Source organism: Abramis brama, assembly GCF_963993115.1.
Source record: "Abramis brama genome assembly, chromosome: 24".
In the NCBI taxonomy this organism is placed as follows: domain Eukaryota; kingdom Metazoa; phylum Chordata; class Actinopteri; order Cypriniformes; family Leuciscidae; genus Abramis; species Abramis brama.
In genome coordinates this window covers 4,218,118-4,239,659 of record NC_139986.1, presented here as the reverse complement: position 1 = coordinate 4,239,659, position 21,542 = coordinate 4,218,118, and the positions used below count along the sequence as shown (strand labels likewise).

At 36.7% G+C, this 21,542-nt stretch overlaps 2 protein-coding genes across 2 annotated transcripts in view; both read left to right on the top strand.

The window, feature by feature from the left end:
• The first annotated feature begins 474 nt into the window (after nucleotides 1-474).
• slc35g2b (solute carrier family 35 member G2b) lies at nucleotides 475-5,611 on the top strand. The gene is made up of 2 exons (XM_084103442.1): nucleotides 475-751; nucleotides 3,961-5,611. Exon 2 carries the CDS (start codon nucleotides 3,982-3,984, stop codon nucleotides 5,224-5,226), a length of 1,245 nt encoding a protein of 414 aa, XP_083959568.1. The 5' UTR covers nucleotides 475-751; nucleotides 3,961-3,981; the 3' UTR covers nucleotides 5,227-5,611.
• Nucleotides 5,612-9,122: 3,511 nt separating this feature from the next.
• Nucleotides 9,123-21,542, top strand: part of nck1b (NCK adaptor protein 1b) — a 57,319-nt gene continuing 44,899 nt past the window's right edge. Inside the window, exon 1 of the mRNA XM_084102328.1 lies at nucleotides 9,123-9,288. The gene's annotated coding sequence lies outside the window, so the exon portion shown is untranslated. The remainder of the gene's footprint in view (nucleotides 9,289-21,542) is intronic.

Here is a 21,542-nt window from a genome sequence, read left to right as displayed (position 1 = left end):
TTCCATGCATGAAAGTTTCTGTGATTGTATACAAAGCTCATGAATATTTAATGAGGCGAGCATTGAGGGCGTTTCTGATTGGTTGTGTGCTGTGAAACATGCTCATATTCTTCTGGCGCATCGTTTCTCAGACTGGAGCAGGGCTTCATACTCGGTTCAAAAGATGTAACCCTAATTCCACATGACAAGTGTGAAATGTTGCTTAGCTCCACATTTAAAAAGATGTTAAATCAGTGTGAAAAGCTTCTCTTTTTTTGCTCCATTTGTAGGCAAATAAATTTAAATCAAATGTAGATTAGCAAAATGAGGTACACTGAGAAGACTTATTAAATTCATTTCAATTAATCGACGTTGGATAAGAGATGAGAGATAGAAATGAGATCAACTCAGCATGCATGCGTTTCTTATGACGATGAAGATGATGAAGATGATGATGTTATGTTGAAGCAGTGTTCACATGGTGTACCCCACCCTCACTCTGCTATCCGACAGAAGACAAGGGGGCATCGCCTCTCTCTGACACCCCAGCCGAAACACGCGCATCAGGAGGCGTGTGTGTGTCTGTGCGTGTGTGTGTGGAGCGTCGCGTGGAGGATGCGCGCACCTTGGAGACGTCCAGCGCGTCCATGAGGAAAGGATGGAGACATGGCAAGCGCAATTCTCCATATCTTGACGCCAGTGAATTAAAACGCTTGTGTTAAATTCCCACGAGCTTTAAAGACATCCGGATCCTTTCTTTAATAGAAGCGTGGTGAGTAAAAACCGCTTGATTTCATTCATTTGATGCGCAATGTGGAGACGCATTTGCGCTGGCGATATTTGCAGGAGAAAAGGAAATATGACGCGTTTTGAAACGGTGCATGTGCGTTTTTTGCGCAACAGTGTTTAAAAGCGTAGTGAAATGCCGAAATAATTTTTTGCAAGTAAAGTATTTCCAGCTGCGTGTAAAATTTGTAATTAGTGGATTTGCACGAAATTGCATGCAAATAAATATCAAATAATAATACTAACATGCATTAGAGATCGTTTGCGGAGGAAATAAATAGAGTAAAACATTTTATTTTCATTTCCTATATTTCTATTTTTATACCCCCCCCCCACCCCCGCCTCTCTCTCTTTCTTTCTGTTTTATTTACTGTTGATTTTAACAATGATAAATGCATATGATCTATCATAAGTCAGGTGATTTATTACAGATATCATGGAGAATGGTTCAAAGGCTGTGCTCCCTGCAGACCAGCAATAAATCATCCTTTCTTTCCTCAACATGATTTTTCCTGTCTGCAGTCTCACGGTCTGCCACGGGGACAATATGCATTATGATTTCGAATAGCTGTACCATATAATATGACGTTTTTACGAGTTATGAGGTAAGAGCATAATAGGTGGGCTCTCATCAGCAGGATAGTGTTGATATTGTTGCCCCCTGGTGGGGCTTTCGCTTGTTGGCAATGTTATTTGCTTTAAATCGGGTGAAAAAATCGGTGTGATGCACAGAAAAAAATCCATTATCATATATAGTATTTTGTATTTTACATGTAAAAGCACATTTTAGCATTATTTAATAGCCTAATGCTAAAATTATACTTGAGGTTGATCCCCGTTATATAATTTCGTCCCGTCACATTGAATCAAATTCTGCTTATCTGAGCAAGCGCTACTGCACTTAAATATAGAAATGGCTTTACACACGGGGCAGCAGTAGAGAGAGAGAGAGAGAGAGAGAGAGAGAGAGAGAGAGAGAGAGAGAGAGAGAGAGAGAGAGAGAAAAGCAGAGAGAAAGGAGACCATTGAAGTAGCGAGTTATGAATTATGTAAAATTCTCTTCTGCATTTCTGTGAAACCTCTGAACTGTGAAATCCACTGTGCAATGCAAGCTTGAGTTGGCAAAAAATATGCTTATATTGTTCACTGTTAAAGATAGACCAACATCCATTTACAATGTGCTGATCTTAGTATGTTATAGTTTAGACAAAAATGATAATTCGATCATTATTTACTCATCCTCATGTCATTCCAAACCCATATGCTGTTGTTTGTTCCAAATAAAAGGAGGAATTTTAAATAATCGTTATGCTGATTTTTCCCATACAATAACAGTTCATTGTGACCATGTTTGTCAAGCTTCAAAAAAGGACAAAAACACCATAAAAGTAGATATGTGTGCTATATTCCAAATCTTATGATACACTTGTGAGGAACAGGATTATTGAGTCACTTAAATTTCAGATCTTATTGACAGTGTGAACAGATCATGAGAATCAAACGAGTTATTTTCAGTGAACCACTAGATTCTGAGCACACAAATTCAACTGAACAAAATGGACTGATCCGGTTCTCAGATTCAACTCACTGATTCAGTGATTCATAGTGGTTCATACCCAGCTAACAAAAAATATATGTTCAAATAACTTATTGCTAATGGTCATATTAAGTTTTGAAATTGTTTTTTTTTTTTTTTCTTGAATGTTCTATGAATATTCAAAATGTCCAGTTTTTTTAAATGTTAAGGGAACATTCAGTTTAATCATTTTGCCAACATTATTGGAATGTTACTTTTGAATGTTCTCCAAACGTTCTGAACAAGTAGTAACATTTTTTTTTTAAAGAGTTCTTTGAATTATGAATAAATTAGTGTTTTTTCCCCCACAAACATTATATTAATGTTACTGGAAGAATGTTTGCTCATAACTTTGAGAGAACATTGCGAGAACGTTAGCCAAAGTCCAGAAAATGTTCCCTGTTAGCGGGGAAGCAACTGCAGAGTTTAAGCAAATAATGACTTAAAATTCTTCTCACAAAACTATTGAATGGCTTTGGAAAACTTGGAATACAGTGCAAAAGTAACATGGACTACTTTTAAGGTGCTTTTATGCTTACTTTTGACCTTAAATTGACCTTGTAATGTTTAAACAAGATGTTTTGACTCTCTGGTGATGTTTGCCAGACTTCTCCAATAATTAAGGGTACATTTACATGACAATGATATACTGAAACAGAAATGTTTATTCTTTGCATTGTTTTGCGTACAGAACGTTGTATTCTGCTGTCAGGCCAGTAGTTGGCGATCTCACTTTGTAAAGAAACACATCATGCCTATAGACTGAAAACATAATACGCATGCGCATGACGTTTTTTTTTATTTTATTTTTTTACATAGAGACAATAACAATGCTTTGTTGTCAATTCCAAAGTAAAGAGAGTTGTAGTAGTCCATTTGTAAGAAAACAACCGCAGAGATTGCTTTCTCAAAGTCAACAGTCGATAAAAAAGGTTTAGTTTTGGCTAAGAGACAAAGGTAAAAGAAACTAGATCTGACAACCAAGTACGTTTTCAATATCTTCTTTTTCACATATTTGCATGTGTCTACACCATGCGTTCTCAACCCTGGTCCTCAAGGGCCACGGTCCTACAGAGTTTAGCTCCAATCCTAATCAAACACATCTGAACCAGCTTATTAAGCGCTTCAGGATGACAGGCCAGTGAGTTTGATCAAGGTTGGAGCTAAACTCTGCAGGACAGTGACCCTCGAAGACCAGGGTTGAGAACCCCTGGTCTACACCGTCAGTTAAAGGTGCAGTCTGTAAGAATGACAACTAGTGGTCAAAATAGGTACTGCAGAATATCGGAGATCGTCGTTTCTCCCGCCCCCTGCTCCTCAGACTGGACGGTGCTCACACGGGTTGCCAGTTTGAGCTCACGCAACAGCAACGAGCGCAATGGACAATGAAAATTGGCAAATTGGCAACGTGTAGTATCACAGACCAAAACAAAGATTCCAGCCTGGAAACTCACATTTCAAAGTAAAATAACTGGCTATAGAAGTGTTTTTCAGAGAAGCGAGTATGTGAACTTAGTTTTCTCAATATATGCAAACATATTATGGTATTTTTATGCTTTAGTAGAGTGAAAAAGTTACATACAGCACCTTTAATCCTGTGATGTTTGTGTGTTTCGCAGCTCTTCTGTAAGCTGAGGAAAATGGATCCGTCCCCCACAACACAGCAGTACGGCTCCAAAAAAAGGGTTAAAATTCATCCCAACACCGTCACGGTGAAATACGCCACGCACTTCCCCCAGCCGGGCGACGAGGGATACGATGACGCTCCGTCCTTTGAGGACTTCGGCTCGTTCATGGACAACAACCCGAACAAGAGACTGGTGTCAGAAAGCGGGCAAGGCAGGACTTTATTCGGCACTATGGATTCCCGTCCCAAGGTCGATCAGAGAGAGAAAGGAGTCGGCGGGCAGCTCGCGAGCTTCGGCGAGGCCTCGGTCCTGGCGTCGCGGGTCACCTGGGGTGCTCTTTTCGGGGCGGCTCTTGCTCACGGATGCGTGGCTCTCATCACACGCCTGGCGGCCGACCGCTCCAAAGTGCCCTCGTTAGAGCTCATCTTCATCCGCTCGGTGATCCAGGTGTTGTCCGTCCTGGTGGTCCTCTACTATAAAGAAGCTCCCTTTGGACCGAAGGGCTACCGGCTGCGTTTGTTCTTCTACGGGATTTGCAACGTCATCTCAATCACGTGCGCGTACACGTCCTTCGCCATCGTTCCACCGAGCAACGGCACCATCATGTGGCGGGCGACCACTACAGTCTTCAGCGCCATCTTAGCCTTCTTGCTCTTAGATGAACGCCTGGGTTACACGGACGTAGTGGCGGTCGTAGGGAGTCTCTTCGGACTGTGCCTCGTGATGATCCCCAACATCGCAGACGAGGAAAAGTCCCCGTTGGGATTCTGGAAAGAAGCGTTTGGGTACACCATGACTGTAATGGCGGGTTTGACCGCCGCCCTGTCTATGATCGTGTACCGGGCCATTAAAGAGCGCGTCAGCATGTGGGCCGCGCTCTTCACGTTCGGTTGGACGGGGACCGTGTGGGGGGCGTCCACTATGTTCATCATGCAAGAACCCATCATTCCCTTGGACGCCGAGACGTGGGGCTACCTCACGGGAATCTGCATTTGCTCCACCGTGGCGTTTCTGGGCGTCTACTACGCCCTCAACAAGTTCCACCCCGCGTTGGTCAGCACCGTGCAGCATCTGGAGATCGTGGTAGCCATGTTTCTTCAGCTTATCGTGTTGAGAATGATCCCGTCCGTGTACGACGTCTTCGGAGCGCTGGTTATCATGGTCAGCGTGTTCGTCCTGACGGGGCTCAAGCTTTACAGGGTGGGCCGCGCCATCCGACAAGATTACCAGGAGATCCTGGACTCACCGATCAAATGAGAGCGCCGATGCGTGTGTACTTGAGCGCATGAGGGGGCATGTATATGTGCGTGTGTGTGTGTGTGTGTGTGTGTGCAGTGTCTCCCTGCTCCCTTCTCTTACAATAGTGCAATCACTGAATGTCTGGATCTTCGGCATTTATTTCGAATCGTGTCGTTGGAGGAGTGCCATTGGTGTAATGTCTTTGCTAACTGTTGATGTGTGAAAATAAACAGTGATCCATAGTGCTCCCCGGATAGCATTGATTTTTTTTTTTCTGTGTGTCACTGAAACAAAAGTAAGATGCAGTGGTCTAGATCTATAAACGGCGGGATTGGATACTCTGACCAATAAATCAGACTGCAGCATTGCCATTTCTGCGACACAATAAACTTTGGATGTTTCACTTTTTGTTTTTATTGAAGTGATACTATCTTGTTTACACAGACTTTACTGATCCAACCTACATTTATATTATATTATATTATATTATATTATATTATATTATATTATATTATATTATATTATATTATATTATATTATATTATAACTTAATATAATATTATATTATAACTTAATATAATATAATATTATAACTTAATATAATATATTATAATATAACATGTTATAATATATATATATATATATATATATATATATATATATACATACATATATACAGTTATTATAAATTGTAATAATATTTCACAATATTACTGTTTTAATTGTATTTTGACCAAATAAATGCTGCCTTGGTGAATAGTAGTTTATATATATATATATATATTAGTCTCTACTGTTCACCAAGGCAGCATTTATTTGGTCAAAATACAATTAAAACAGTAATATTGTGAAATATTATTACAGTTTATAACAACTGTGTTTTTTTTTTTTTCAGGATTCTTTGATAGTTTAAGGAGAACAATAAAAGAACAATGAAAAAACAGTTCAAAAGAACAGCATATATTTGATCAATCAATGCAAAAGTATTAATTTCTTTATTTTTTTATTTTTTTTTTAATCCCACTGACCCCAAACAGTTCTGCATGTTTAATCCAATATCTCACAGCACAGCAAAGCTTCAACCAAATGAGAGTTGAATTTGTACCAAAATATTGTGTTTGATTTGCTTTAAAAATATGAGAAAGATTTTTCTGTTCACTGTCTTTTAACAGTCTCTTGTTGTGCTATCCTGCATGAATATATGGTTTGTTGGATTTTATTTTAACATAGTTTCCCACCCATTTTTCAGGTCACGACCCACCAGTCAAGATCGAAATCTCTAATCTGACCTTTTGGTTAGAATAAACTCATCCATATTTATTTATCTAAAGTAAACAGAAACCATGGTAAAATGTTATAAATTGTATTGATTTTCTTCAATTCTGTCTCGGTATGCCAAGGCGATCGATTCAGTCCCTGCCTCAGTGATGGAGGAATTTGTAATTTTTGAATTAGGCATCATGGTATTTTTTTTTCTTCTTTTAATCTCATCAGACTTGAAAGAAAACCTCTTTTGATAAGATTACGCAACCACAAATGATGTATTATTGGTGCAGAGGAAGTTTTTGTGACCCATGCAACACTACAGAAACAAAACTACATCTTCTGTGAACTTATTCAACTCCCCATCTGATCTGATATTATTTCATCATGATTTTTGTAGCTGCTGTGCACACGTTTACAGAGACAGTGTTTTGAATCTGATTCTCCATCTCTCCCCGACAGCTTCCTATATGAAGGCACTAAAACGCCTGTAAATAAAATATATATATAGGCTATAGCTGTCATCAGGTTGATGGTCTGTGGTCGAATCTCCCACTCTACTGTTATATAGACTACTGTTAAATAACCCTAGCTACTGTTTACAGCCTCATTTTCAGTGGCATTTAATTGTATTCATTTTTGTCTATACCTTACCACAAAGGTTAAATTTTAGAGCAAAGTAATCATTGTTTCCCTCAGACATATGAAAGCTGTGGTCATGATGAATCGCTGCTTGGTTTGTGTGCAGGGCCTAGAGATATTTTTGTAATAAATCTTTTAAATGGCAGAGCATGCAATTTCTTTAGTGTTCCACAAGGTGGCACTTCGGAGACATTTTTCTCTTAAATGAATAGTTCACCCAAAATGTATAATGGGGGGTTTAGGAATACAAAAGCGGGAATCTGGAGAATTTACGCAGCTCTTTTCAATACTGTTTCTCAAGCTCTAAAAAGGACCAAAAAGCACCATAAAATATTCCACTGCAACATGTGCACTTTATTTAAATCTATTGCATGGCTTTATATGACTTAGGGTGTGTTTTTGGTTCATTTGAGTGTTTTGAGGGAAAAGAAAACGTTCAAAATACAACAGTTAATATTAGTAATTTTACATTTCTATGAAGTCATCTGAGTCCATTGATTGAAGTAGCATATATAATGCATGTCTGAAGAGAGCTCAGACCACTGATTCCCTCTCACTGCAGAGAGGGATATTGAAAAGTGCTGGATTCTGTCGACAGTTTTCATATGGACAGGAGAAAGCAGGGGTGGTTCAGGACACGTACAGTAAAGTCCATCTGTTAGGACAGGAAACAGATTGCATCCTGCAGTGTTGCGCACACATCTCATCTAATGGCTCTATCGGCCATGCGTGAGGGACTTTGAATATGGTCATATCAGTGTAACTCATTCAGGTTCGTTTTGAGATAAGGTTATTGCAAATTCAGAAGGTTGGTCATTATACATATAATACAGTCTGTGTGATCATATGGTGTAGGGTACAGTTTGGTCCAAAATTTTAAACGACTGCTTTCATTTTTTTTATTTTTTGTTCCAGAAACATTTTTTGTTATGCTGGTTGAAAGTCTCTTCCCATCATGATGGCAATCACTAAGTTAAGTGGTCTAAATGTATTTATATATATCATCTGTGGAAGGCGCATAGGACCGTACAATGTTCGTCCAATCATTGCATTCAGACCGAAGGTCTTGTCATACCTGCCAGTCAGCATACCGTAGGCTATGTGTGTCCATAACTCCGCGCACCTGCTCGCGAAACAATCACACGTCATCAATGTGTTTCATGCTATGCAGAGTTAGACAGACGTCAGTCGCCGAGCACCACAACCGAAACAGCAGCCACCTCTTACAGTCCCTCCTGAACCAAAACAACGAGCTTATGCTGTGTTCATGTCATAACTACTGTAATTTGAAAGAGATGGAAACCCGTGACTCGAATTTATATGTTTCAATGGCAACACTCTTGATGTCGAAATTAATCTGCAGCAGTCAGGTGGTACAGGTCAGTGCTCTTTTAGTTGTTTATGTTCATTATTGTGGTAATGTTATTTGCTTTGAGACATTAGGTAGGTTTAACGGCGGCATCTCTTGTGGCGCTGTTGTTTGCTCCCTGCTGTGCGCATTCATGTGTTTTGAAGGAGGTGTAGGAAGGGTGGGATCTTATGCTTTCAAAGCTAACTCGCTAGTGCTAGCCGCTCCGAAAATTACCTACCTTACTTTTAATACAGAGTTTTTCATTACAAATTAAATTGTCAACATTAAAAACAAAATTGTGATAAATCAGATTTAAAAAAATGACAGATTGTCTTTTTTTTTGTTTAACTGACAGCAGCAGCATTCAAGCTGACATGAACTCCAAAAGTTTGTGTCAAACTTAATATAATATAATATAATATAATATAATATAATATAATATAATATAATATAATAAATTGGGAATTGCGAAACTGATTTACTACCGAAACTCTACATTGCCCCGTTTTCTATATGTAGCGACTCTCGGGACTAGCCCAGTACATTCAATTGATGGACGTGTGCACTGACCAATGAGCAAAGAGATCGCTTTTGGTTAACCAATGAGTAAGCGAGTAGGTTCTAGTCAGCCCCGCCTTCTTCATCAGGTTAGATAGCGCAGCAGTGCGGTGAGTAGAGCCGCAGTTCTCACGCTGGATACACTGAGAAAACCCTTCCCAGGAACACATCAGCGAATATGTAGCTGAAAAACATCTAAATAGTGCTGATCATCGAGTGTGTGCTGGATACACGGGAGGCAGGGCTGCACATCGGATCATTTAATGGTAAGATGACAGATATTTATGAGAGTTTATGGTTTGATTGTAGCGTTTAACGTTAGAGCTAAAGCAGTAAATCCGGCGGGTCTACTAGCTATAAATAATTATCATCATAACGATAGAAATATAAGAAGAAAGAAACAATCCTAGAAATTTGTCATGGATAAATCAGTGTAATTGTAAGGGGATTGTGTAAAGGCTGTGTTCAGGCCTCACACTGTGATTTAACTGCTTTACCTCCATAGATTGATATAGAAAATGTTGGAAAGTGGCCTGATATTGATTCATATTAAAAGCATGAATCATGCACAAACTGCTATAGTGTCTAGATTCAACAGGCCTTTTTGGCATTTACTCTGAAATACATTGAAACCACAATGCATTATAGGGGTCTTTGTTAAGGTAAAAGGCTGTATTTTTGCTTCTCATTGTCCATTACCAAGATCATTGTCCATTGCATGTGATTTTGATTTTTGACTCTGACATCTGTTTAGATGGGGTCTCTTTATTGTTATCTGATTTAAGATCATTTCTTTCTGCATGCTGATATATTATGCAACTGTTATCAAGAAAACACCAAACAGACAAAGAAAACCACTAGATTTTATTTGCTGTACGCTGTTGTCGACTGTGTGAAAAGTTGGTTTGTGATCATTGTCATTTCAGTGTGGAATCGGTCTTTATTAATCAGATGTTGTTTCTATCGAATGTAATGTTACAGTACCTGATGTTTTTCTTTCATTACTTTCACATTGACCTGTGAGTTACGATCAAATTTGTGTGAGATTTCTCAGCAAACGCAGAAGTTCCCGGCAGATCAAGATGACGAAAGACTGAATGAAACTTTCCATGAATAAAGTACATTTTAGATCTAACATACAATTTAATAATGAAAAGTTGTAATTAACACATTGGAATGAGATTATTTACTCATCTACCTGTTATTCTGTATAGAAAAGTAACAATGTTATTTCTTAACATTCATAGTTTTATGAAATGTGAGGTGGGACAGACAAACCCCACATTGCAAAAAATAAATTCTGTTTTATTTTATTTTGTCTGGTTCCAGTACACATATCTAAAGATTCTTAAAAGAATAGTTCACCCAAAAATTAAAAATCTGTCATTAATTATACTCTTAATGTTCCAAACCCGTAAGACTTTCGTTCATCTTCAGAATACAAATGAAGATCTTTTTGATGAAATCTGAGAGCTTTCCGTCCCTCCAGATACGCAACTACCACTTTGACACTTCAAAAAGTTCATAAAGAGATCGTAAAAGTAATCCATATGAATGAGCAGTTTAGTCAAACTTTTCTCAAGAGACTCGATAGCTTTATGAACAGATTGAATTTAGGCTTTTATTCACATATAAACATTGATCAGCGAACATAAACAGAAGCTCAACCGAACCTGATTGACGGGAGAGAACAAACCTCATTGGTTCTTTCTGAAGCTCAAACGTGATGCGTAACACGAGAATGAACCTCATTGGTTCTTGCTGAAGCTCAAACGTGATGCGTAACACGAGAATGAACCTCATTGGTTCTTGCTGAAGCTCAAACGTGATGCGTAACACGAGAATGAACCTCATTGGTTCTTGCTGAAGCTCAAACGTGATGCGTAACACGAGAATGAACCTCATTGGTTCTTGCTGAAGCTCAAACGTGATGCGTAACACGAGAATGAACCTCATTGGTTCTTGCTGAAGCTCAAACGTGATGCGTAACACGAGAATGAACCTCATTGGTTCTTGCTGAAGAACCATATCTTGCTGGATAAGTCGCTACATAATCAAATTCACATATTACACTTTTTAAACATTATTCACATACATAGGCTGAGTTAATAAAACAATCTTTGTCAAATAATACATTTGTTTGTTCACAGTTTGAACGTTTGTTTAATTTCAAGATCTGAGGTGAATTATCCATTGTTGCTTTTACAGCTACAAATCTGGAGCACTAAATGATATTCAAAGTCACATTACACGCTTTTTCAGAAAGGCGGGACATAGAAGAGCGTCAATAATGTACAGTATGTGTAAAATAATTACTTTTTTTTAGCCTAAAACCGCGTAAACTTATTGCATTAAACCAAATACACAAAATCATTTTCCTTTTAGAACCATCATATGACCCCTTTAAGTTATTGTAAGAAATAATGATAGCACATCTTTCTTTAAATTATGGGAAATATAAGTTTATTAATAATTACAAACTATCCCAACTAGTTAGGCTATATTTCTGCTGTGTTTGCAACACTTATTAGGCCAAGTATTAACTTTGCTTTGTATACCCTGTGGTATAATCATGAATTATATTCCTAAATCATGCAGAATGTTAAGGAGGGATGTGCTGTTACTCTTTTAAGCGATGAGTTTTGCTTGATCATGATGATAAAATGAGCAAGTTAGTCATATACTGCACAGATCTGAATATCATAGAGAGTGTGGGCGTTTCTTTGTTTTTTACTAACCATTCTGACACCCTAGCAACCGCATTGCAACATGCTAAAAACCAGAACACCTTAGCAACCGCATAGCAATGCCCTGACACACACCCAGAGCTCCTTCGCATTGCCAAACTTTCCTCATGAAGTGTATAAATAGAGTTATTTGGCAATATTTGTGACAGGATATGTTTACTCGGTTGATCATGTGTTGTTTGTGTGGGGTGCGGCGCATTGCCCTGCAGAAATCTGCACACTTCACAGTGTCACCTCCTGTCCTGTTTTTCTTGTATACTTTATCTCTCTAGTTGTGTCCCAAATGACGTACTGTACTAAGCACTGTGTACTCAACCATCTAGTGTTTGAGGCTCATAAGGTTAATATTTTGTCATCCAACATTGGAGTCTGATATACTTCTGGAAGGAAAGCTGTAAGAAGTGTCCAACATTCCACACTTCAGGCTTTTTTTAAAAGTTATTTTAGTTTTTATTTAAATTTTAATATAGTTTTATTAATGTTTTGAATTGGCTTTTAGTTTTTAGTTTTCATGTTAGTTATAGTTAATTTTTTTTGTAATTTCGTTATTTACTTTGTAATTTTAGTAGTCAAATTTTTATTTAAGAAAATATATACATGTATACATACATACATACATATATATACACACACACACACACTACCGTTCAAAAGTTTGGGGTCAGTAAGATTTTTTAATGTCTCCTCTGCTCACCAAGGCTGCATTTATTTGATAAAAAAAACAATAAAAAAACAGTAATATTGTGAAATATTATGACAATTTAAAATGACTATTTTCTATTTTAATATATTTTAAACTGTAATTTATTCCTGTGATCAAAGCATCATTACTCCAGTCTTCAGTGTCACATGATCTTTCAGAAATCATTCTAATATGATGATTTGATGCTCAAGACACATTCATTATAATTTTCAATGTTGAAAACAGTTGTGTACAATTTATTTTCAAAATTCTTTGATGAATAGAAAGTTCAAAAGAACAGCATTTATTTCAAATATAATATTTTCTAACATTATAAATGTCTTTACTGTAACTTTTGATCAGTTTAACTCATCCTTGATGAATAAAAGTATTGATTTATTTTATTTATTTCCCCCAAAAAATAAAATAATTAATAAATAAAATAAATAATTCTTACTGACCCAACTTTTGAAGGGTAGTGTTTAATGTTACAAAAGCTTTCCATTTCAGATAAATGCTGTTCTTTTGAACTTTCTATTCATCATAGCATCGTGAAATAAAATGTAAATAACTGTTTTCAACATTGATAATAATCATAAATGTTTCTTGAGCATCAAATCCTCATATTAGAGTGATTTCTGAAGGATCATGTGACACTGAAGACTGGAGTAATGATGCTGAAAATCCAGCTTTGATCACAGGAATAAATTGCACTTAACTATATATTCACATAGAAAACAGCTGTTTTAAATTGTAATAATATTTCACAATATGACTGTTTTTGTTTGTATTTTTAATCAAATAAATGCAGCCTTGGTGAGCAGAAGAGACTTCTTTTAAAAACATAAAAAATATCTTACTGACCCCAAACTTTTGAACGGTTGTATGTATGTATGTATATATATATAACTTATTATTATTTACATTTAATTTGTTTTTATTTCAGTTTTATTTATAGGTATTTATTTATTTCCAGGCAATAATTTTAGTGCTTAAACTTATTTCAGTTTATTGCTAAGGCAACAATTCTAGTTTTTCAAGTTTTTCAACTAATATTCATATCTTATTTTTTTTCAACTTTATTTTTTAATCATTATAGTTTTAGTTAACGATAATAATCGTGGATAAGTGCATCGTTTGAAGTGCACTTTGTCTTGTTTGAATTTTGGTGTGAACAAACTATTTATACTACAATAGGACTTTGGCCTGCTTCACACAGGATGCATTTATGCTGTTAATACACCAGACGCAGGTCAGTCAGTGCGATGATTAAAGTGCAAGGTCTAGACTAGAGATTGAAAGTTGAACTTTTATCCTGATAGGTGTGTTTTTCGAATGCTGTCATGCATGAGATGCTGCATACAGGGTTCTTGCAGGTTTCAGTAAGTCAAATTTAAGACATTTAAAGACCATAAACATTGAAATTTAAGACCTACACGACGCCTTGGCAAAAAAAAGTTCAAATCAAAGAATTTTATTTCAATGAATTCAGTAATCGGAAAAGCATTAATTTAATTTACAGATAAAGCAATCACATTAGTAACCACACCCAACAACGCGTGTCAGAGAAAAGAACAGAATCAGATATAATGTTTTTTATAGAAAACTGAAATGGAAAAAGTGAACGAGGGTAAAACCTTTTTAAGGCCTGACTAAATGAAATTTAAGAGCGTGGATGAAAATCTGGCCGTTTTTAAGACGTTTTAAGTAGGGGTGTGTGACGGTTAGTATATAACCGTGAGACCGACGGTTATAGTTGAACACCGTCATTAGAACTCTATAACCGCCAAAACCGTGTTATTAAAATATTTTTTACAAACATTTTTTATCATAGAGAATGTTTAAATACTAATTAAAAACAATTGTTAACAGTCTGTGTTATTAATGGTCTACGTCGTTTCCAACTGTATTTGATTCTTTGCCAAGTACCCCCTGACCGACCGCCAATCATTTGAGATAGAAATAAAAGCTATGATATAGTGATGTGCCATCATTATGAGATTTATTAAACAAATGAAAAACATTTGCAATAATAAACATTAGCAATGAACATTTGCAATGGGGAGACATGGTTTTTACCACTTAATGAAGTTTTGTTTTGTAAATCGTCAGACATGATTTTTACCACTTCATTAAGTTTTGCTTTGTAGAAAGCCTTTCTTTAAAGCGAATTTCGTTTTGTACAAATTGTATATTAATTGTAATAAATGTTTCATCAACCAATTGCATGTATTTAATAAATAAAAAGCAAATATAGGAGACAATATAATAACCGTGACATTGAGGACGAGCGCGACGGTTAAATGCGTCCGTCTAGCGGCTGTTCACAATGAAAAACATTTGAACAGTAGCAGGGTTGTCAAACCTACTGGTGCAAACAAAACAACTTCAACTTCAGCAAAGATGTTACTGGGTTGACAATTGTGTTTAAATGCAAGATTGAATCAGAAACTGCGATGATTGACAGTGATAGCCAATGGACGAGACAAAGCGGGACATTATAAAGTACTTGATTCAGCAGGTTTTGCTCTGGTGCAGAGAGCTGGTGTTTCACTGGCATCGGTGGACCGACTTCACTATGTTATATATTATATATGCGAATTGTGACGCACCTTCTTTCTTTAATTCTTCACACACACACATTCTCACACACACACACACACACACACACACACACACACACACACACACACACACACACACACACACACACACACACACACACACACACACACACACACACACACACACACTCCTGATCCAGCCAGTGACTCAGCTGCTAATATACCCTCTCTGTGCTGTCAGCCGGCGTGTTTGGTGTTTATCTGGTGGCCAGTATGACTGAGCATGACATTATCTGAATTATAGGGATGAACAGTCATAACTACTGTTATCTGATTCTGTAGTCTTATTAAAGTAACCCAGCATTCACTGTCTGTGAGACGGCCGAGATACAGTAGCAGGATTTTTTTTTTTTTCCTGATTTTTCCATGACCTCACAGTTGTGTGTATGAATGTTTTGGGCCCCGGGGCCAGTTGCAGCTGGTGAGTTTCTGTAATTATTGTCACACTGACAGGTCTCTCCACAGCCTCTCATTAAGTAAAAAAAAAGAGAGAGCTAGAGAGCAAACTCAGATGAATGAGTGAGAGACATTTTGTCTGGGGCCCCAGATCCCGCTGAGCTGAGGGGCCCGGGATCAAGGAGAAAGGGTTGGGAAAATGGTGAAAGCAGCTATTTATATTTAGCCATTTCCTCCATGAGCGGAGAGTCACCCCATGAGCTGCATTCACAGAAGTTGGACGATGTGTCTGTGGTCTGCGGGGACTCGTCTCCTCTCCTCGAACGTGCTCCTGAAACACAGCGCCTCATTCAGAGCCTGCGACCCCCGGCTCTCGGATCAACACCTGCTGTTCAGGCGCTCAGTGACGTGGCATTGATTTGACACACGTGTCCGTCTCTCTGCTTTTGTCAGTGCTGTCACTCAGCCAAACGCTGCTGCAGAATTACATTTCTGGGCCTGAGCCTGTGCTTGGGCTGAAATACGGGTTTACTGCGTTTGTTTTTTTGTCTGTACTGAATATTTGCTTTTTGGATGATAAAAACTGCATATGTTATAAATATTTCTTGTGGATTTAATACATTGCTTATTTTAATATAAAAATAAAATATATTTTAATCTAAAATGTATATTTCTCTTTTATTTTTATTATTTGGCATAAAATGAAAATGCACTATTTTCTTAATGTTATTGATCTTATTGTGAACGATGCATCCATGCAGATGTTTCATTTAGATATATACACACACACACATATATATATATATATATATTTATTTATATATATATTTATTTATATATATATATTTATTTATATATATATTTATATATATATATATATATATATATATATATATATATATACCTAAAAAACGTCAATTAAAATATAATTTCATCCACTTAAACAGTCACTTTTTTTTTTTAAATCGACCGATTGGTAGAACCAAGTCTTTCCCTACTTTTGTTTTTCTGAAAAAGTGGCTAGGTTTAAGTGGATGAAATTATATTTTAATTAAAGATTATGAACTCTCTCTCTCTCTCTCTCTCTCTCTCTCTTTCTCTCTCTCTTTCTCTCTCTCTCTCTCTCTCTCTCTCTCTCTCTCTCTCTCTCTCTCTCTTTCTTTCTTTCTTTCTTTCTTCCTTCCTTTCTCTTTCTCTCTCTCTCTCTCTCTACATATATATATATATATATATATATATATATATATATATATATATATATATATATATATATATATATATGTATATATATATATGTATGTATATGTATATTTATGTTTGTTTTTAAATGAAACATCTGCTTGGATGCATAGTTCACAATAAGATATATAACACATGTTAAGAAAAAAGTAAATTTTTATTTTATGGAAAATGATAAAAATCTGAAGAGATCTGTCGCTACTTCCGTTTCACTGTGACTTTATATATGCAAAACAATTATTATTGGTTGTTGCATTGTGTCGAATGTCGGATATAGTTTTCTTTTTAATTAAAAAAAAGAATGCCATAACTTTTTTTTTTCTTTTTTTTCTGTAAATTGTTTTAAAAAAAACAAAGTTTCACCGCCCTCTGCGGTCTGTTGTACAGTAACTACTGTTATGGCTGAGCAGCATTTTAAAGAGAATCTTGCTTGACATGTTTATATAATTAACTGGCTAAATAACACGTTGGTTTAATGGGACAGACATTTGAAGGCAACTCTATCGCCCCCTTGAGGACTGAGGGTTATTACGATCGCAGTAACACCAGAGTGTGTGTTAATGGTGTACAATGACTCTGCAGGCGTGCACTGGCCTTTATGTATATTTACTTGTATTTCTGGCAAACAAAACCAAGTGTCAGACACAGAAAGGTGGAAGTATTATGTCTCAGGAAACTGCTGCAATACCTAAATCTGCCCTCATTTACTCAACACGTGTTTCTGTTCTCTGTTTCACAGTAATGCTGTTTGCTTGAGTAAGCCCACATAGTTAAAGCTGCTCAAGCAAACACAATGAGGTCACAGGGGAGAAACTCTAATGCGTGACCACTTTTATATCACAGAGATTATTTGTTTTATTAAAAATAATTGTGTGTGTGTGTTATATGAAGGTCACATTTATGGCTGGAACTAAAGATTTTTTTCAACCGATTAATCTATTGATTATTTTTCCGTTTATTTGAATAATCTAATGATTATTTCCCTAACCCAAATAGCTGAAGTCACAACTGCATTCTAGCTAACTAACTAACCATAACGACATGGTGGTGTCCATAAAGGCCCGTTCATACCAAGAACGATAACCATAAAGACTGCTTTGAAATGGTCAGTTGTCTCATTTACACGCAGGCGCAGAACACGCATTAGCTGACAGTCGGCTGTAGTTCTCTCGGTGTGTTCAAGTGCAGCTTTTTACCCCGACACAGGCGACAACACAGGCGGCTTTCATCAGCGCTAGTTCTTTGGCGTTGGTTTGGTGTGTCCTGGGCCTAAACTATCCGCTGATAGACGCCCTCTGCCGTGTGGACTAGTGGTCGACCGATATTGGTTTTTTGATTGCCGATGCCGATATCTTAGAGAGCAGGGTGGCCGATGGCCGATATAAAGCCGATATTTTTATATATATTTATTTTAATCAATATTTAATGAATTATAAATAAATTATAAAACAAATTTTTAAAATAAACATGCTTTTATACTTTAGATGGCAACTTCTTAAATTTGCAATCCTATTACAGTATTTTTCACAAAGTAATTGTTTAGAAATATATGAATATGTGAATAAAAAGTATGTAAACGGGGCACTCAGTAATCTGGTAATTTCGTGCTGGTAATCATATTTTTTCAAATAAAGACAAGGTAACGGTAATTTTACATACAGCACAGTGAAAACGATATGAATATGACACAGTTGGCAACTGGTTATATATCAGCATATTTTAAAATGAAGGATTTAAAGTTTTTCGATCGCGTCTCCTGAAGCTGATCTTCTGTTTGCATTCACTCACTTCGCACAGACCGACCGTCACTCGCAGACAGTAATGCACACTTCACAAGATATCACAGTTGGATTCAATTAAATCTGCAAGGTTTGTGAAATTAAATGTTTATTAGATATTCGGAGATTTGTTTAAATGACGTAGATGCGCATTTGCTGAATGTTGAGGGCAAATGAGAAAGTATTTTAGCCTGATTGTTTGCCTTTTCTGTTACAAATAATATAAAAGCAAACGCTTTACTTTACTTACTTGGCATAAGTTACCATTTACTTACTTTGTTTACCAGTTCTGTCTAACAAAGTATTAGATATGACTGACAGAGATCGTAAATTAATGAAGACGGAGAATGTGAGTGAGCGCTGTTTGATCTGACATCATCTGAGGAGCTGCCGTTGCCGTTCTCTTCTGGCGCTGGTGTTCTCAGCGCCGCCCGTCAAAATAAAAGTCCCGAGCGCCGTCAAAATAAAAGTCCCGCTTTCAACACATCGGCCAATCAGAAAAACTTATCGGCCGATGCCGATTTTTCAAAAATGCCAAATATCGGGCGATATATCGGTCGACCACTAGTGTGGACCTGTGTAAGCGCTCTGTGAAGAGCGTCAAAGACGTCTATTTACATGTTTTTGAAGCGTTGATCATTGTAGCCAATCACAGACATTTCTACCTCTAATATTTGACCAAATCTTTGTGTACTTCTTTACCAAGAAGATAAATGTCAGAAGAGCTTGAGATGTGAGATGTGATGTTTGAAGAAAATAAAGAAAAAACAAAGTAAATATAACTTGTGAACAGAATATTTTATTGTGCGTCATTTTCCAATCAACCTGTAGTGTTGTCAAATTATGCAAGTAAATATTGGAAATATTGTTTATGTCTATATTTAGTAGAGCTGCACGATTCTGAATAAATCAGAGAATCAGTGCTGCAGTCTATCTATAATGTTTAATCAATTTGAATTAATTATTTAAAAAAAATGGTTTGAATGAATGAATCAATGACTCGCTCATAAAGACGTAACTTGTTTCATTACTGGATGAATCAGTGTTTTTGAACGAATCTCTTGAATGAATGATTCAGTGACATCTATTTTTTTAAGTCTTTTGTCGCCCCCTGGTGGCGCAACAATGTAATCGATACAATCATTATTTGGAGCGACCAGTCATTTTCAAAAGGCTTCTGCAGACCTCATCAGTTTATATATCCAAGCTGTAAACTTTTATCCCAGTACTTCTGTGATCATTTATTATCTGCAACACAGAAACAATGATACTGTGTGGTTGAAAAGACTGTGAAGCTGTTTCACAAACACTGTTTTAACAGACAGTTTATTGGAAGTTATTTTTATTCATCGTCTTGTTTTAAAGAAGGATTAATGGAGAACAAAGTGGTAATAGAAAATGTGTTTATAGTTATCATGCGATTTTCGGTTCTGTATTCAGAGATTCGATTGGTAAGCGTCTCATAGTTTATTGTGGTTTGATTAAAACCATGATGGAGGAGTCACATTGTGTTGTTTCCTCTTTATATTTCAGTGTTGTTTCATGGCCTATTTGAGCCTGTAAACACTCACAGACTCTTGTCAGATGGGGTGCAACAGGCTTTGGATTATTCAGCTTTGGTAAATGTTCCTCTCTGGGGTTTATTTTTCTAGCTAGCATCAAGTTTATGGTCATTGAATGGGTTTCCTGTGGTAAATGTTACATGACATCTTATATATTTAATACATGACATCTTTTATTGACGTCTTTCTGTGGTTAAAACTAGTGGTCGACCGATATTGGTTTTTTGATTGCCGATGCCGATGCCGATATCTTGGAGAGCAGGGTGGCCGATGGCCGATATAAAGCCGATATTTTTTATATATATTTATTTTAATCAATATTTAAAAAATTATAAAACAAAATTTTAAAATAAACATGCTTTTATACTTTAGATGGCAACTTCTTAAATTTGCAATCCTATTACAGTATTTTTCACAAAGTAATTGTTTAGAAATATATGAATATGTGGATAAAAAGAAAGTAAACAATAACGGCACTCAGTAATCTGGTAATTTCGTGCTGGTAATCATATTTTTTTCAAATAAAGACAAGGTAACGCTAATTTTACATACAGCACAGTGAAAATGATATGAATATGACACAGTTGGCAACTGGTTATATATCAGCATATTTTAAAATGAAGGATTTAAAGTTTTTTGATCCTGTGAAGCTGATCTTCTGTTGGCATTCACTCACTTCGCACGGACCGACCGTCACTCGCAGACAGTAATGCACACTTCACAAGATATCACAGTTGGATTCAATTAAATCTGCAAGGTTTGTTAAATTAAATGTTTATTAGATATTCAGAGATTTGTTTAAATGACGTAGATGCGCATTTGCTTAATGTTGACGGCAAATGAGAAAGTATTTTAGCCTGATTGTTTGCCTTTTCTGTTACAAATAATATAAAAGCAAACGCTTTACTTTACTTACTTGGCATAAGTTACCATTTACTTACTTTGTTTACCAGTTCTGTCTAACAAAGTATTAGATATGACTGACAGAGATCGTAAATTAATGAAGACGGAGAATGTGAGTGAGCGCTGTTTGATCTGACATCATCTGAGGAGCTGCCGTTGCCGTTCTCTTCTGGCGCTGGTGTTCTCGGCGCCGCCCGTCAAAATAAAAGTCCGGAGCGCCGTCAAAATAAAAGTCCCGCTTTCAACACATCGGCCAATCAGAAAAACTTATCGGCCGATGCCGATACTTCAAAAATGCCAAATATCGGCCGATATATCGGCCTTGGCGATATATCGGTCGACCACTAGTTAAAACACTGATTGAACGATTAGGCCTACATGAGGCATGAATCATTTCAGTGAGTTGTACTGTTGTTTTCAACATACCTTCTGATGTTCATCTATGTTTATTTTGTGCTATAACTAACGTTAGTAGTATAGAGGAAGAGACGATCGGCAGCGATCTGTCACGCCACATTAAAGAGTGCCAAAACCACATTTATTGTTTGAATTTCGTTGTAAAATTGACCGAATTTTGTTTGATATCAAA